We start from the raw sequence: 18165 nt of genomic DNA, 5'->3' as shown, positions 1-18165 counted from the left end.
TTAGGGGCAGTCCTTCACTCGGGGTCAGCCCAGCCTCTGGGCCCGCCCCGCCGGGCACCTTCCGCCGCGCTCGGCCGTCCCCTCACGTCACGGGAAGCGGGCGGGGCTCCCGCGGCGCCCTGTTCGAAGCGGGGAGGCCGGGATGGATGGAGGGACGGCAGAGGTGGGCGGCGGGCTGTGGAAAAGAGCTGGCAGGGAGCGGGCTGTGGGTGGGAGCGGGCGGGTGCTGCCTGGTGCCCGCTCACGGCTGTGTGTGTGCCCGCAGGCGGTGAGCGGCTCGGGCCGGAGCAGCTTCCCGTTCCCCTACACGCCGTACCGCATCCAGGAGCAGTTCATGGCAGCGCTGTACGCTGCGCTGGAAGCCGGGCGGGTCGGGATCTTCGAGAGCCCCACGGGCACGGTGAGCAGCGGGGAGGTGGAAGGGGGGGTGACGACGTGATAGGGCTCCTTGCAGTGCGGTGCTCAGGGTGGTGAATGGGGAGGGAGAGCAGGGCAGGCCGGGCTCATTCCCTGCACAAGGACAGAGAAAACAGAAAGCTGCCACTTGCAGGGTCATAAAGTGTGACATGGGTATCTCTCTGTGCATGGCCTTGGCCAGGTCCCACTCAGCTGGAACCACTGCCAGGTGCCTCTCCTCTGTGGAGGGGTGGGTGACAGCAGTGACACCGTGTGTGGCTTGTCCTCTTTGTTTCCAATACCAGGGGAAGTCACTAAGCCTCATCTGCGGGGCCCTATCCTGGCTCCGAGACTTTGAGGAGAAGAAGCAGCAGGAGGAAGCACGGCTTCTGGCTCCAGAGGGCAGCGGGCAGGAGGAGAAGCAGCCCCTGGCTTCTGGTGGGCTGGCATGTCTGAACAGCGGGGATACATCTGGGGAACCGGACTGGATCACAGCGTTTGTGCAGAAGAAAGAAGAGCAGGATTTGGTGCACAGACTGAAGGTTGAGAAGTACTCATGTGTAGGGAAGGGGGAATATAGCAAGGTGTGAGGAGCAGAGTGGGTGACGTCACGGGTGGTGGCTTGGTGGTCATCACCTTTGACAGTACTCCATGTCACTTAAGAGGGATGAGGAACTCCTGTGTAAGTTCCATAAGGTATAGGATGGTTGCTGTCAACATAGCAACATTCATAGGCGTGCAAGAGTTGGATTATTTTTATTTTATTTTCTTTTTTATTCTCGGGTAATAGCAAAGTAATTATGCGTGTCCTGTAGGACTAAATTGACTTCATCCTTCCATCATTCTCCCTTCGTTTCAGGAAGAGCAGATCAGGAGGAAGAAGCGAGAAGAACGTCTTGAGAAAATCCGCCATAACGTGCAGTTAAAATACGCAGCAAAGAGGAAGGTGAGCTGGCCTGTAGAGGTTAGAATCATGGTATCGTAGAATGGCTTGGGTTGGAAGGGACCTCAAAGGCCATTCAGTTCCAACCCCTTGCCATGGGCAGGGCTGCCACCCAGCAGGTCAGCTGCCCAGGGCCCCATCCAACCTGGTCCTGAGCATCTTCAGAGGTGAGGCACCCACAGCTTCTCTGGGCAGCCCATAGCAGTGCCTACCACCTTCTCAGTGTAAAACTTCTCCCTGACATCTAATCTAACTCTCTCCTCCTATACTTTAAAACCATTTACTTTAAAACCCTCTTCTGTTTAAAACCTTCAGTTTAACCTCCTCTCTTTTAATTTAAAACCTTTAGTTTTAAATCATTTTCCTTTGTCTTTATAATCTCAAGTGTTGGTCATGCTTGCTTGTACCTGTGACTTGTCTCTCTATTGTTCAGCCCCTGTATTTGGGGAGCTCTTTGTACTGGATTGCTGAATTGGCTCTCTGAAAGTTTCGATTACATTATCTTTTTAAAGTACAGATGTGAAAAGCAACTTGTGTTTAGAGAATTTTCTGTGGCAACATATCTGGACAGGCTGGATCACTGGGCTGAGGCCAATTGCTTGGGCTTCAGTAAGGCCAGGTTGCAGGTCTTGCACTTGCACACAACAACTCCATGGGATGTTGTTCAACAAGGCCAAGTGCCAGGTCCTGCACTTTGGCCGCAATAACCCCATGAATTGCTATAGACTTGGGGCTGAGTGGCTGGAGGACTGTGAAGAGGAAAGGGACCTGGGGGTGTTGGTTGATGCTTAGCTGAACATGAGCCAACAGTGTGCCCAGGTGGCCAAGACGACCAGCAGCATCCTGGCCTGCATTAGAAGTAGTGTGACCAGCAGGAGCAGAGAGGTAATCATCCCCCTGTACTCAGCACTGGTGAGGCTGCACCTTGAGTATTGTGTTCAGTTTTGGGTCCCTCACTACAAGAAAGACATTGAGGCCCTGGAATGTGTCCAGAGAAGGGCAATGAAGCTGTGAAGGATCTGGAGCACGAGTCTTATGAGGAGCGGCTCAGGGAGCTGGGATTGTTCAGTCTGGAGAAGAGACTCAGGGAGACCTCATCCGTCCCTACAATGACCTGAAAGGAGGCTGTGGTGAGGTGGGGGTTGGCCTCTTCTTCCTGGTAACAGTGATAGGTTAAGAGGGAATAGTCTCAAGTTGCACCAGGGGAGGCTAAGGTTGAGTTTTAAGAAACATTTCTTCTTAGAAAGAGTGGTGCTGCACCGCACAGGCTGCCCAGGGAGGTGGGGGAGTCACTGTGCTTGGAGGTGTTCAGGAACCATGTGGATGTGGCACTGAGGGAGCAGGCATGGTGCTTTTGGGTTGGGGTTGGATTGGATGACCTTAGAGATCTTTTCCAACCTTAATGATTCTGTAATTCTGTGTAAATATGATTGCATTATCCAGAAGTGTCTCTTTTCTACACACAGAAAGTTGACACATATTTTTCTGCCATTTAATTGAGTGAACTGGCTTCAATAACCTTAACTTGAAGAGCTTTTTGATGGTATGATTTAATCTTCCCACAAACACCCTCTTGAAGTCCCTAAGCAGGCACTTATAAGGCAGCCAGGCTGTTTGTACACTCCATCTCGAGTGCTGTGTCAACTCCTGACAAAAGGATGTAGCATAAATATCAAAGGTTGAGAGGTGAATGGTGAATCAAAACCAAGTAGAGCAAAGAACTTCTTTCTCTTAAAGGAGAATGAAAAGCATGGGAAATAAGAAACATGATAAAAAGGACAAAGGCAAGTTTCAGAAACCTACAGAGATTTGGAAAAGCAGCTTTTTCAGGTACCCTGTAGTACCTGTAAGCTGCCTTTCTTTATCATGCCACAGTGATGGGATGCTCACTGAAGTCAGAACATACCGTCTTCAGGCTGAAGAAGGAAGTTTTCTTTGTCAGAAGAGAAAACTAATTAAAAGCTGTTCTTCAACAACTTAATAGAATTTGAAAACATGCTCTGTATTCTAAAACAGGTATTGAGTTTATTGTAGCCTTAGGTTAACTGTGGATTATTTGATTACATCCTTATATGTTTGCTTGGTTGTTGTTTTTTTGTTTTGTTTTGTTTACAGTTTCTTTCTGAGGGAGTTGTTTTGATGGGCTAATTTGAGCAACTAATCCTGGCTTATAGGGATATGGTCACGTCAGGAGTTGGGTGTTTAGAGGGTCCTGCTGGGGATACACACAGCAATCCCTTCTCTGTGCTGTGGGGAAGGGTCTGAGCTTTCCTCTGAACTGCTGGTGGCATAAAGTGATGCAAGTGCTGCTTCCGTGTATGAGAAATAATGAGATGGTGTGCTCCTTTCAGAGATCTGAGGAGGATGAGACAAAGCACCTTCTTCAGCTCAGCAAGGAGATTCTGTCAGAAGGAGCTGGAGAAGCTGTCCCAGAGCAGCTGGATCACAACGAGGAGGAGCTGATTCTTGCTGAATATGAGAGTGATGAAGAAAAGAAAGTGACATCTGGGTAAGGACAAGGGTTGAGGGGTCTCTCTGTCAAAGAAATGTCTTATTTATCTTTTTTGGCTTGCATTAATTGAAGGGATTTCAGCTGCTCAGCAGTGATTGCTCTCTCGAGCATCTTATTCTGTTGGATATATAGGTGGCTCTGTGTTGTGCATGTGTGGAGTTTGTCCCCCATTGAAGTTGGGGTTGTGGTTGGTTGGTAGGTTGTTTTTTCATTAGGATTCTCTTTTTTTTTGGGGTTTTTTTTTTTGGTTTTGGTTGTTGTTACTTTTTTTTCCCCCATTCACTGATGTCAGCCTCAAGTGTCTTCTGAGAAAGCACATCTTTCTTTAAATGCACCACAACCTCCTGCCTTTTTCCAGGTCTATTTCCCAGAGAGTGCCTCTGGATGCCGGGTGAATGCCTTGAGATGAACTTCTTTGCATTAGAAAAGCAAAGTGCTCCTTAGGGCATCAGAGGAAGCTATCAGTTCTGCAGATTTAGCAGTGGCATCTTTGATATTCTGAAGGGAGAGAAGGTCACATTCCTGAAGACTGAGCTACAGCATCAAAACCAAGTGCACACTTTTCTGTATCATACAGTTGTTTCTTCGGTGTTATGCAGAAAGCCAGGAGCCAGAATTCAGCGTGAAAAGTCCAATAGGTCTTAAATACAAATCTACTAATTAGTATCTAGGCAGATCCTCCTGCCTTCAAATCGCAAAGCGTTTAAGCTACATATAAATGAAGCAGTTACTAAGCATTAAACTGCTGTTGCCTTTGAGGAATTGTACGGCAGTTAAATATCTTCCTGAAACTTTTTCTTCTTCGTGCAACAGCTCGAGGGTGGTAAATCATCTCTAAGGGAAATGCTTTATAAAAATAAATAAATAAGCACACCAAAGGATAGTATAGCTTTGATTAGCTTATGCTCGGGGCTTAGAAAACACTAGATTATTTATTTATTTATTTAGTTGTAAGATGCTTCTTGAAGCTGCTAAAGACACAACCCTGCAGATGTTTTTCTTCTAAAGAGCAAAGCTGACATGATTGTGCCCACCCACCCCATAGTATTCCTAGAAAGTCATGATTTTTGTTATGACACAAACACCTCCCTTGAGATTGTTGCCTTGTGGTAGAGCATCCTTTGTTTCTAACTCCCAGTGACTGTCTGCTGAAAGGAAACTCTTTGGGCTTTGTCTTTTCTTAGGCTGGAGGAAGATGATAACAATGATTTGGAAGAAGAACATGTGACGAAGGTGAGATGAGGAGGGTAGATTGTGCCACCTGGTAGAACAGTGTGAAAGAATTACGGCTTCCTTGCACCCTTCCCAGGGTAATGCAGTATGGAGGGATTTAGGAAGTGGTGTCCAAGGACTGCCAAGTTTGTTGATAACAGCAACCAGTTCTGCTGCTCTCATCTCCTTCTGGGCTATTCTGGCTGCCTAAGCAGTTTGCTCTGCTAACATCACTGACATTTTTCTGCAGCTTGCTGCAAGAAGCACATATTCATCACTCTATGGTGAGTCCGGTTATTATAAGGCCATGGAAAATTCAATGGAAATAAAGGACAAATGCACAGCAGAAAGTAAAGATAAGGCTGCTGGCCTTGGCAGTTGTACGGTGACATTCTAGCATAAACCTTCCATTGTGTTTTGAAGGCTTGAGCAAGATTAATGTTGCTGAGGTGCTTGGCTGCCTCCCTGCAGGATCGACTGTAGAATAGGAGATTGGCTTCCATATTCTTCTCATCTTTCTTTGGTCTTCTTCATTGTAGATTTACTACTGCAGCCGCACTCACTCCCAGCTGTCTCAGTTTGTGCATGAAGTGCAAAAAAGTCCTTTTGGCAAAGACACGCGTCTGGTCTCCTTGGGATCCAGGCAGGTATGTGGTACAGTCACAAAGGACCCAGAGTGTGTGTTCATTCAGTGTGAAGGAATTTGCTAGGAGTTGTGGGGATGTGACACATCAGGAGGCATCTCAGAGACTGAGCTGAGTCTTCCATTGGAAAAACTATTTATGTGTCGTGATATAGGTCCATGCAATGTACCTTTTTCTCTGAGCTGTTTGGCTATTTGCCCTTTGATATAAATGCAAAAGTCTGTTTTCCCTCTTCTGATGTGGTGCCATCTGAGGACACCTTGTCTCCTTACCGATTTCTTTTGGGGTTTTGAGCGTGTTTGTAGCAGCAAATACACAAGGTGCCTGACTTCTGGTTTGGAGTCTGGCCTGGGGTTGCTTTAAAGAAGTCTGTTTTATAGGGAAGGGTGCACACTTTGACCTGCTGCCCCCTCTCTTTGCATGTCTAAGAACCTGTGTGTGAATGAGGAGGTACGCCGCTTGGGGGCTCTGCAGCTCATCAATGATCGCTGCACGGAGATGCAAAAGAACAAACATGGTATGAACACTTCAGCGCCGGGAAGCAATGGCTGATAAAGCTGGGGGTGAGAGGCTGCAGGCAGCGCTCTCTGCCAGTTGGTTCAAGGAGGAGAGCATTAGGAGCCTAAAAAGGGCAAGCTGGGGGAGCAGAGCTAGAGATCCTTAGTGCTTTTACCTTCTGTACTACAGGTTAGCACACCAGGATCTGTATATATTTGCTAAATGTCTTGCATTGGTCAGGACTTGTGCAATGGAAGGGTGCTTGTCTTTGTAACTTACTGCTAGAAACGTGGGGGAATGTCCCATGACTAAATCTAACCAGCCAGAGCAGTGTCCACGGTGAGGGTGAAAATGTCACTCCCTCAATAGATGATGGGTCCAATACTCAGGACAAATCCTGCTTTGAAGTTTAGAAGGTACCACTGCAAGGGTGTGGAGTATTGAGTTGAGATATTTCAGTGGTACTCACGGCTTACTTTTGATATCTACTGTCAGAAAAGAAGAGCGATGCAGAGGTCGAAGGGAAGAAGAGACGTGTGAGTCGCGCTGTGTGCCCATTTTATTCCTATGAGCAAATGCAGTTTCTCCGTGATGAAGTTCTAGTGGAAGTGAAGGATATTGAGCAGCTGGTGACTTTGGGAAAGGAGACCAAAGCCTGCCCCTATTATGGGAGTCGATACGCCATTCCTGCTGCTCAGGTAAGGTGGGGACACTGCTTAGGGAATGTAGGCCCATTATGAGCTGCTGGTGAGAGCTCTGAGTCCATCAGGATGAGAACTGGAATCAGGGCAGTGTGTGCTTCCCCTGTAGCTGGTGGTGCTGCCCTACCAGATGCTCTTGCATGAGGCCACCAGGAGCGCTGCAGGGATCATCCTGAAGGACCAGGTTGTAATCATCGATGAGGCCCACAACCTCATAGACACTATAACCTGTATCCATAGCGTGGAGGTCAGTGGCTCTCAGGTGAGTCATGGCCTGGCCTGTTAACTATGGATGAGCGCCCTTTCTCAACTCCTCTATAATACCAGCTCTGCTTTTTGTTCTTGTAGCTGTGCTGTGCCCACTCCCAGCTGCTGCAGTATATGGAGCGATACAGGTGAGGATCTCAGAGAAGAGTGTAATAGCAGCAGGCAGCGTGGATGCTGTGGTTTGTGTCACGTCTGCAGGGCCTTTCTTGCTTTTTCCCAGAGGAAGGTTATTTGCATTAATACTTCTGCAGATGAAAAGCCGCTTGCATCATTATCTCTGTCTAGAACCCATCTAATTCAGACTCCTGGGGCTGGTATTAAGCTGTAAGAAAGGGAATACCCTGAGGATTCTGGCTTCTCCTTACACTCTGTTTCTTTCCCAATCTCTCTCTAATCATTCCTGCTTTGTGATGCAGAGTTATGAAAGCTCCAGTCTTTCATCTCTTGGATCTTAACCTTTTGTGCACCGACTGGCATTATAGCAGAGGCAGGAAGCTCTGAGGAGGAGGAAGCTCTGTGTTTTTTGACCGTGACCAAATCTCACATCTTGTCGTACCTGCAATGGCTGATTATTGTGCTTGATGCTAATAACTAAATTTGCACAATGTTATGGCAGAGGCTTGGGGCATTGATGCCACTGTAATTTCTGCGTGAGGATAACGGTGTCTGTAGGAACAGCCAAGTACTTGGGCTGCATGGGTGAGTGCTTGGGGGTGGCGTGTTGAACACAGCAGGGTGTTCAGAGCCCTGTCACAAACAGGGAGTATGAGCAAATGTCTTATGTAGGGCACAGCTGATGGCTTGTTCAAGGTTGTCAGGAAGCCTGTGTGAAGCCTAGAAGTAGGGCCAAGTAGCAGAACCTGCTTCCTAGCTGCTACTTTATGGTTCCCCAGTGTATAGATCTCTTCTGCTACTGTCTGGTTCTTTTTCTGCCTCAAATTAAGGGGAGTTCAGTTACTTATCTCTGTAGCTTAGGGAGATGTGTGTTAGTCCTTGAAGATGTTTTAGTGCCTAACACCTCTTTTTTTCCCATAGGAAACGTTTGAAGGCAAAGAACTTGATGTACATTAAGCAGATCCTGTATTTGCTGGAGCGGTTTGTAGTCATGCTGGGAGGTAAGCAAGCCGTTTCTCTCTCTGTTGATGCTTAGAAACTCAGAGGCATTTGGTGTTCCTTCAGAGCACTGTCCCTCCTGCTCCTGCACAGGCTGCAAGGAGTTGCTGCTCATGTTTGGTGCCAGTACTGTCATTTCTCAGCCTGTTTTATAACATAAGGACATGTCGTCTGCCTGAACCCCTCTCTTTTTTCATTAGCTGATGCTGTAAGTTGGTAGAAGCAGTTCCCCTTTTCCTGTGTGATTTTTCAGATGTGATTTGAATGGGGGGGTGGTGTGGTCCAAAGTGAGGAATACAGCAGGTGTGACAGTAATCAGCACTGCACAAAAGCTGCACAGAATAATCTTTCTGTGTCATCTGACAGCAAGACCTCTGCCTGTGGCAGGCAAGCCTTTGCAAAGTGATTTTGTATTTTTTCTTCTTTTCTTGAGAGGTGCCTTTCCTTTCTGTGATCTTTAAATCTACTGGCATTTGCATGGCTCCTCTCCTGTAACACACTGTCCTTTGTACATCAGTGTGCCTTAAAGAGAGCCTGCCATAAGCTCACAAAGAAGTTCCTCTTACACAGGGAAGAAGCAGCTCTTTGGTGCAGGAGTATGTTGGCACTCTGTGCCCTTCTCTTCCCTTCCCCTACTGGGCTTGGTGCTCTCATTAGCCTGCAGCCTGAGTACAGCTTCATGATTGAGGCTGCAAAGTGAATTGTGAGGTGGGTGTTAAACGCTGGCACATAAAGCACAGCGAATGGCAGCAATTAATACTGTTCTGTCTGTCAGGGTCTGAGTGTGGAACTCGGGTTTTCCCCTCTTCCCAATCATCTGTCAGCCCGTGAACCTCCCAGCTCCTGGTGCTGCATTGAGGAGGGGTGAGGGATGCACTGCAGTCCCTGTCCCTTCATCTCTGCAACACAATAACTGTGCGAGCATTTGTATGCACCCACCCTACCTGCTGCTTCCTGCTACAGAATGAATGTAGGTGGCATTTCTTAAGATGCAGTAGCACACTTGTCCTACAGCGTGGGGCTATCCTGCAAGGGAAAGAAAAACTGAGTGGGAGATGTCATTTTCTCTGCGTAGCTGCTTCTTCCAGATGTGAAACTGATTCTTGATTCTTTGGAGGGTTTGTTTTTTGGTACTTATGCTGTGCTTTCAGCTCAGTTGTTTACTTAAGTTCCCTGTTCAGCATTGACAGGCTCATAGTAAGCCTTCCTTTAATTGTTTTCATATTTTACAGGAAATGTGAACCAAAATCCGAGCTGCCAGGCAGTTTCCCAAACAGGTAAGACTGTAGCAAACACCTGGGGCAGCACCATTGGGCAGCGACATGGATGTGGGCAGTAAGAGGCTGCAGGCCAAGCAGCTGATGAGTTGTTTTTTTGTTGTTTTTTTTTTTTTTCCTTTTCTTTTAGGGACAGAGCTGAAATCCATCAACGACTTCCTGTTTCAGAGCCAGATTGACAATATCAACCTCTTCAAGGTAGCACAAGTGTCTTCTATAGGTACAGCTGATGGCTTATTCAAGGTTATCAGGAAGCCTGTGTGAGAGCTGGAAGTAGGATCAAGTACCACATTTCTAGCAGCTTGCTCATGCTTCAGTGTTGTAGAGAACTCTTCTGCTACTGTCTGGTTAGCAGTGCATTAAAGCTGGATGGGTGATCTTGGGGCAGAGGAAAACAAGCAATTAAACGTTTATGAGCACAGATGCTGTCTGTAGGCAAAGCCGAACTGTAAGGTTGAGGGTAAAGAAACATTACTACTCCAGTAACCTAACCCATCCCTCACATCTCCTAATGCAGTGCTTTAACCAAAGAGATTCCCTCTCTATAAGCAGTGACTTTGAAATAAATTGTCTCACAAAGAACTGTCCACTGCTCTGCAAGAGAACAGCAAGCACAGCAAGCAATAGCCCTTTTGGGCACAGACTGAGGGCAGCAGGATGGGGGTGGGATGCTGAGCACCAGTTATTTTTGCTGTCTTTTTTTTTCCAACAGGTGCAGCGTTACTGTGAGAAGAGCCTCATCAGTAGGAAGGTAGTGCTCCTGCAGCTTTGTGGTCATTGCAGCATTGGATTAATGACTTGTTTGGGTTTGATTTGATGGGTGAGAAAAATGATGGGATTTTGCTGATAGATTCTGATTGGGCAGGTTTGTGAACACCTGCCAAGGAACGTTATCTGTACCAGGCCAGAAAACCTGTTTTTATCTTATCTGTTTCCTGCTATTGGTAGTCTTAGCCTTTCTGGCTTTTGCTTGGCAGCTTTTTGGATTTGTGGAGCGATACGGCAATCCTGCCCCAGCTGTGAAGACCAACAAGGAGAACCAGAAGCTGGCTGGTTTGCAGAACTTCCTTATGACTCTCCAACAAGGATCTTATAAGGAGGGTGAGTTCAGGCATCCTTCACTTGTGCATTTATGAACAAAGTGAGGATGTAGAACGTGCATCTGCATGAGGGAAAGGGAGGGCAGAACCAAAGAGTGAGAGACTGCAGGAGGTGTACTGCAGAGGTGTTTTTAATATATCTGACTAGATGACTTTGGCAATTATACACTTGATTAGATCTCCTGAGGTCCCTACCAAGTGGAGTGACGTGATTGTGTTTATACTGAATGTACTTAAGCTCTGCACTGCTGTGACCTGCTGGCTCTGCAACCTGAGCTATCATTGGTAACTATTTAGTGGTGCCAGCTACAAAACCAGATCTTTTTTCTTTATGTTGTTGTTAGTAGTGACGTAGAACTTAGATATCATGTTCCATCTGTATTTAGCACTTGGAACTGTCTTTAGAAGTATAGCCTGCACTGTCTGCCTCTCTCTTTTTCTTCTTGCCATCAGGCCCTCTCCAGAGCCCTCCCGTGGAGGCTGACAATGACCATTTCCAAGCTGCCTCTCCCCTGATGCACATCGAGGGATTTCTCTCAGCCCTCACGAATGCAAATGAAGATGGTCGTGTCATTCTCAATAGGCAAGGTACTGGAATAGGAGAGCTGGTGAGAGGAGACATGACTTAGAAACAGGCCATTTCACCAGCAGGAGGGAGGCGACTGTGAGCCTGAAGTCCTACCAGAACATACCTATGCAACCTTGATTGAGGCTGGCAGGCTCAGGCTGTGTGAGGACTCTCACTATTCCAAAGGAATTCTGCCAGCCTCAGCCCCAGTGCCCTTGTTAAGATCTCAGCTCCCACTTTGGACGTTAGTTTTTATCTTACAATTCAGTGTGCCTCTTTGCAGCTCCAGGAAGACTAGGAGATGGAGAGTAACTTTGGGGTTGTCATTACCCATTGCTGCCATGGCAGCATTGAATAGCAGGAACATGTTTTGAGAGGTGGGGATCTGCCAGAGTGTCCAGGGCAAGAGGAAGTTATCTGTTGTATCCCTGTTTGTTTCAGGTAGTTCACAATGCCACCTCTCTTTTTTTCCAGGCACTATTGGTCAGAGCAGCCTCAAATTCCTCTTGCTGAATCCAGCTGTCCACTTTGCCAAGGTGGTGAAAGAATGCCGTGCTGTAATCATTGCTGGGGGCACCATGCAGCCGGTGAGGGAATAAGGACATCTCTGGTGCTATCTACGAGCAGGCACGGAAAGAGAAGAGCGTGGTCCCACTGGAACACACTGTTCTCACTTCCTGTGGTGTGTGTGGGGAAAAGACTTTTCCTGCTCCTCCTCCATTCCTGTTTCTGGGTGTCCTGAAATCTTCTCTTTGCTCTTGTGAAGACAAAGGATGGAAGAAAGTTGTGAAGTGCAGGACCTGGAGAAGCAGTGGCCTTTTTTTGGAAGGCCTCCACTCCAACTTCAAACCCTTTTATCTGCAACTCGGAGAGAGGATATAGTTGTAGTTCACAATGTGGATTGTATGGTGCTTGGGAGTCTTGGTAGTAGGCTTTTGGGCCAGGACAGGTCTGAAATTGGAGCGGGATGGGTGAAGAGAGAAGGGGTTCTACACAGGGAACTTGACCCACACAGCAGGGCCACAGCGAGACTCAGGAGCAAGGGCACTAAAAGGCACTTTGCCTGCATTTCATGCTGCCTGTTCTGTTTGGGCCAGCTTGAGGTTCTGCTCCTGAGCTTATGGCTTAGCCTGAGCAGAAGACAGCAAGGCAGGGGCACAGAACGTCCCACAAGCCTGGGAGCAGAGAATGGCTGCTGGCTGAGCATTCTCATGCCCTCAGTTTTCACATCATTGAGAAAGCTTATCTTCATTCCTTGCTGGCAGCCCCCCTTACTGAGCTCATCAGCTCTCCGAGTGCTGATGCTCAAGGAGCAGTACCAGGGCTGTTGGGGCAGTGTCCCTTGGGACTTCTTTATCTCTCTTTTCCTTGTGGTCCGCAGGTGGCTGATTTCCGAGAGCAGCTGCTGTCCTGTGCTGGTGTGGATCCTGCACGCATCGTGGAGTTCTCTTGTGGTAGGTGCGCTGGGTGAACAGGGAGGGGTCATAATCTATGTTGAACCATCTGCCATTGGTGCTGTTTTGTCAGCAACATGGCACCTTTCCTAGAAATTGTGGCAGCAAAAAGGGGTGCTTGTTCCCTCCTACTGAACTCCTTGGTGTTTGACTCTCACTGCTTTATTTTTGGTCTCCAGGACACGTGATCCCTCCAGAAAACATTTTACCTATGGTCCTCTGTAGTGGTCCTTCCAACCAGCAGCTGGAGTTCACCTACCAGACAAGAGATCTGCCCCAGATGGTCAGTCTTCCTTTGTTCCATTCTGAAGTGTCTCTATTTATCTATCTATCTATTTATTTATTTCTGTTCGCTTGCCTATGTTCTGTAGTACTGTAATGATCAGAGGCCATGGGAGGGGTGATATGTGGGACTTGGGGCTGGTGTGTTGCTGGGTAATTGCGAAAGAGGAGCATGGTGTTGAGCTGCCTGCTTAGAAGAATCTCCTGGAGGTGAGGAAAACTAGCAGCTGTTTGGCTGTACTGAGATCCTGCATTTGTGGGTACCTCCCAGATCAGAGGACACTGTCATTGGAGCAGGGCAGCCCTGTGTAGCGCGGCACTAACCACAGCGGGTGGTATCAGATGTTTCTGCGCTTCTCCCTTCCTTTGCTCAGTCAGCACCCAGCACAAGGTGGGTCTGCTCTGAATCCCACTAGATGTGCTAGCTAGCTCTCCACATCTCTTCTAGTATGAGACATTTCCATCCACTGGGACAACAGGAATAGACCCTCCTGAGTGACCACTGCTCCACACTGGCAATGGAAACTAAATTAGGAGGAGAAGCCAAGCAGTGAGCGGCTTTTTGGCAATTCCCAGCTCCCTTAGCAGCACTCAGGCCTCATGTATATCCCACATTTTTCTTCCATCAATGCATGCCATAGGGGAGGTGCGATCCTGGGATCATGCACGCAATTGGAGCGGCATTAGCTGGAGCTCCTGTCAGCTGCAATATGCTCTTGTCTCTCTCTTGCAGATGGATGAGACAGGCCGAATCCTCTGCAACCTGTGCAATGTGGTCCCAGGAGGTGTGGTGTGCTTCTTCCCCTCCTATGACTATGAGAAGCAGGTGTATGCGCACTGGGAGAAAGCAGGGCTGCTCACCCGCTTGGCAACTAAGAAGAAGGTAATTGTGCAGCCAGGGGCAGTTGGTACTGCAAATAGGAGCTTCAAAAGTCAAACAATTATCTATGCATTACAGGCCTCTCCCTGAGTTGTTCTCATACTCTGTACGGCAGAGCAGAGCGGATGTTTATCTAGCCAATCCCTCCAGTAATGAATAAATGATACTTCCCGGGCGGCTGATCACGGAGCTGGGATCTAAATTAGATTAAATGCAGCTATAGATTCTTTAAGCACACAGTCTGTAGCGGCCATGGGGGGAGGCAGTCTTTTGCTTTCTATAGCCAGCGAGCTTGTTCCCTTGCAGCTGGGGAGCTGTTGGAGCTGAGCTGCTACAGGGAACTGCTTTTTCCCAGGCTCAGCTGTTTGTCCCTTGACCATAGACCAGTGTGGCCAAGAGGCAGACAGAACTGTACTAGGCTGCGATTCATAGGACAAATGTTGTTAGTATTTGTCTGGTAGAAGCGCAGAGCTGAGAACTTAAAGACCAGCAGTGGCGACTGCTTTTGGAAGAGCACTGAGAAACATTAAACAGGGAGATTACTGCAGGTATGAAATTTGTGCAAGTAGCGTCCCAGGTACTTGAAGGTCGGATGCTGCTGAAGCTCAGGCAGTGTGACTGATTTCTCTTTTATCAAAAGCTAATAACTAACCACAGGCATTAGCAGAGCACAGTCCCAGTATTTCACAGCCTTGGTGCAGGCATTCTGGCACGTGGATCCGCTTGGAAACACCAAACTTCAGCTTCTCCACATGTTTGCACAGCCGTCATTCAAAATGTCTTTCAGGTGTGTTCTGTGGGAGTCCCTCTGGTTTGCCTGGCACCTCCACGGGCTCACACCGCAGTCGTGCCGCTTGCTCTGCCTTTCAGCTGCTCTGTTCTTGTTTGGCCTTTGCAGTCTCCAGCAAATTGGATATGCGTTAGCAAAGCAATTTGGTAGCAGTGCAGAGAGTGTGACTTTCAGCTGCCTACACACAAGATCATATCATAGAAGACGAAGGTTAAAGTCCTTCCTGAGGTGGCTGTGGTGAGATCACACTGAGATTCTATTTAAATTACAGAGGAAAAATTAATTTAAGTCAGAGGATTAAATAGCTACTGTTTAATGAATTAAATAGATTTGGCTTACATTTGTAATTGCCACTTACTTTTCTACTGAAAGACTGCCTCTGGCTGGTACAATGCACACAGCACCCCTTGCTAACTAAAAAGGAAACACATCCTGCATGTTCCTTACTGTCACAGAAAAGATGGATGCTGCATTTGTTGTTTACCAGAACAATCTGTTGTGATTTAAGCCAAGGTGCAGCACCTATTGAGATCCAGGCTCAATTAATTGCAAGGGCTTTCAGTAACCTGTTCATTTATAACTCCATTAGGGATGTGGAATAACACAAAGAACTATTACTCTGTGCATAGAACACTAATATATTTCTTGGGCAAAGGAACCATTACACGGAATTAACTGGTGATTCAAATTAATTGGTCCAATCACTGTCCTCTGAGACCCTTCAGCTGGAGGGTCTCTCCATCCTGCTGCGCCTCTATCTGTAAGAAGGGCATGTGCTTTCCAGCCTTTCATCTCTCGGATGACTTCTGACTTCTTGTAGCATTAGACAAAGCTGCCTAAGCTGGAGAGGAATGTTAGAGGGCAGGAGAAGCTGCTGCTCCCTTCAGAGGCCAGCTGAGAAGTGCTGTAGTGAGCATGCCCTGCTTTTCCAGGGGTAGAGGGGACAGGTACAGGTTAAGTGGTTTGTTATTTGTACAGTATATTTGCCCTTTCCTGGTCTTAGTTCCATGTGCTATTTAATGGCATGTGAATAAAATGATTTGCTTTGTTGTTGCTTGCTTCCTGATGCTGCAACTGATGCACTGTGTGACAGATCTTTCAGGAGCCCAAGAAAGCCAACCAGGTGGAGCAGGTGCTGGCGGAGTATGCCAAGTGCATAAAGGTGAGCAGAGCTGGCAGGGCGGTGGGAGTGAATCATCTCATCTGCGGAAGGGAGCTCTTGTAAAGAGGGCATTGCAGCTTTTAGCTGGGAAAGAGGGCTCTGGTCCAGATATGTGTTTCTGAAGCACAGAAATCTTCCCTGCTCTGGTCTAAGTTGCTGGTCCCTCTCTCACAGCGGTGCAGCCAGGCTGGAGGCCAGATGACTGGGGCCCTGCTGCTTTCTGTAGTTGGAGGCAAAATGAGTGAAGGGATCAACTTCTCGGATGACCTGGGAAGGTAAGGTGGCTGCTCCTTTTCAGGTGAGCACTTGGCTTGTGGTGCGGTGACTGTGAGCAGGATGGATGCATCGGTACTTGCATAGATAGAAAGTCTGGGGATCACATGGCTTGGGCTGATGCTCGAACCAATGGGACAGAGTCTGCAGGTAATGTAAAACTCACTTGTCCAGCGTACTTTTCATGTGAGTAATGCAGTCAGGCTTGCTGAGCTAGATAATTCCTTGTTCTGGCACCCTGAATCCCTCTGCAGCTTCCAGTTCAGAGTGTGCTTGTCAGACTGCTGTGTTTTACTGCCGCCTTTGGTCTTCAAGGCTGGCTGTCTTTCAGGGGTACAGTGACCTCTAATTTATCAGTCTGTTGGCAAAGTGCTTTAGGATGAGACATAAAGAATAATGCGGTCCTCCCTCATCCCTTGCAGGTGTGTGATTATGGTGGGAATGCCTTACCCCAACATTAAATCTCCAGAGCTTCAAGAGAAAATGACTTGGCTTGATAAAACAATGGTAACAGACACTTAACACCTCTGATTTTTACTACTAACTTCCCTCCTGGCACCTGAGTTCCACTGTTGCTTTCAAAGGCTTCTTTTTCCTTTGAGCTTTTCCATATTTCTCAGACCGTGGTAATGGGAGCACAGCCATCCCCATGCTGCATGTGTACAATAAGCCCTATGTACAGGGGTCAGTGGAGGGAAGCAACACCAGAACTCCCTGGGAAGTGTGCTCCAAGGGGAGCCAGGTCCCTTCACAGCAGAGGAGACAGCAAAGAAGTAGAAGATGTATGCCAGGCTCACTTCTCTTGGTGTATTTCTTACTCATTGCCCACTGGAGATGCTGTTCCTGAGTAGCAAGGGACAAGTGCTCAGCTTTCAATGGGGTCTCAGGCTGGCTGTGACTGTTCAAAATCATTTCCTAAAACCACAGTTTTTCTTCTGTCCCTCCTTGCGCTCAGCTTGGGGTCTGTGTGGATACCCACTCCTTCTGCCAGGATAAAAGTATTTGTTTATCTCACTTCTTCATTAAGACTCTCCCTAGTTTGATGAACATCAGCCTCATGTTCACTCTGACCTATTTCTCCTTTCCAGCCAAGAGCTGCTAGCCAGGCACCTAGCAGAGTGCTGATTGAAAACCTGTGCATGAAGGCAGTAAACCAGTCAATAGGTAATTCATCCTTCCTTGGACAGGCTGGGGGATACAAAATGTGGCGGCACCAAAGCAGGATGGGGAAAAAGGAAGCAGAACCAATCATTCTGAGTACAGATGATGTATAAGTGAGCTTACTTGCCTGGGAACAAACAGCTTGGTACTGCAGTTTAACACAGCTGCACACTCTGTACAGGAAGAGCCATTCGCCACCAGAAGGACTTTGCAAGCATCCTGCTCCTGGACCACAGGTACGCACGCCCTGCCATCCTTAACAAGCTGCCACAGTGGATCAGGGAGAGAATCCAAGTCAAGTCTGCCTTTGGATCAGCTTTTGCAGAGTTAAGAAAGGTCAGAACTTGTTTCTCACATACTGTTGCAGAAACTTTTCCACTGTATTCATTTGTATTTTCTTCAGACCTTCAGTTTGGTGCTTTAGTGTTAGTTTGTCCCTGACCTTATCTAGTTTCATGTGCTCCTAGTTCCACCGAGGGAAATCAGACTGATGCAGACCAGAGAAGCCGGCTGTAAGTCAACTGTGTGATCCACACCTTTTGAAGAACACCCAAAGCAACACAGGTTCCTGTTCTTCTGTTCCAAGTAGTTTGTTAATGTCCTCTCTGCCCATTTTGGTTGTCGTTCAGTATGAGCACTTGGCCTTCACCAACACATTAGGGAAACTGGTTGCAGGACTGACACTGGTGAAGGTAGCAGGAGGCTCCTACTTGTTTACAACTGTTAAGATTTTATGTAAGTCTATTAAATATTTTCAAGCCAGACATTTAAGTGTGGGGATTATGATTATTTGGATTGAACGCAATGGCGCTGTCACACCAATAGCCAACTTTAGGGGGTCTGACGACCAAAGTTTACAATTCTTGTGGAATTTTTTAGCTGTTACCTTTAAGGTAACAGGCCGTTTGTACTGTGTTGGAATTACACAGCGA

The 18165-nt window shown here is 47.5% G+C and overlaps 1 protein-coding gene across 3 annotated transcripts; it reads left to right on the top strand.

Annotated features, from left to right (window-relative positions):
• The first annotated feature begins 38 nt into the window (after positions 1-38).
• DDX11 (DEAD/H-box helicase 11) lies at positions 39-17999 on the top strand. Of its 3 annotated transcripts, XM_015865863.2 has the most exons (27): positions 39-163; positions 266-400; positions 702-938; positions 1256-1342; positions 3691-3848; positions 5036-5084; positions 5603-5710; positions 6137-6224; positions 6701-6903; positions 7016-7168; positions 7255-7301; positions 8209-8288; positions 9519-9563; positions 9694-9761; positions 10276-10314; positions 10541-10664; positions 11117-11251; positions 11706-11818; positions 12613-12685; positions 12865-12968; positions 13701-13850; positions 15731-15799; positions 15974-16074; positions 16495-16579; positions 17161-17236; positions 17415-17569; positions 17701-17999. In XM_015865863.2, the coding sequence occupies exons 1-27, from the start codon at positions 143-145 to the stop codon at positions 17722-17724; spliced, it is 2727 nt and encodes a 908-aa protein (XP_015721349.1). In that variant the 5' UTR covers positions 39-142; the 3' UTR covers positions 17725-17999. The 3 variants fall into 3 exon arrangements, with proteins under 3 accessions (XP_015721349.1, XP_015721340.1, XP_015721366.1); XM_015865854.2 differs by having other exon boundaries at positions 17415-17999; XM_015865880.2 differs by lacking the exons at positions 39-163; positions 266-400; positions 702-938; positions 1256-1342 and adding an exon at positions 2701-3355 and having other exon boundaries at positions 17415-17999.
• Positions 18000-18165: the final 166 nt, after the last annotated feature.

This window comes from Coturnix japonica, chromosome 1 (assembly GCF_001577835.2).
Source record: "Coturnix japonica isolate 7356 chromosome 1, Coturnix japonica 2.1, whole genome shotgun sequence".
NCBI lineage: Eukaryota > Metazoa > Chordata > Aves > Galliformes > Phasianidae > Coturnix > Coturnix japonica.
This window is presented reverse-complemented; position numbering and strand designations above follow the sequence as displayed.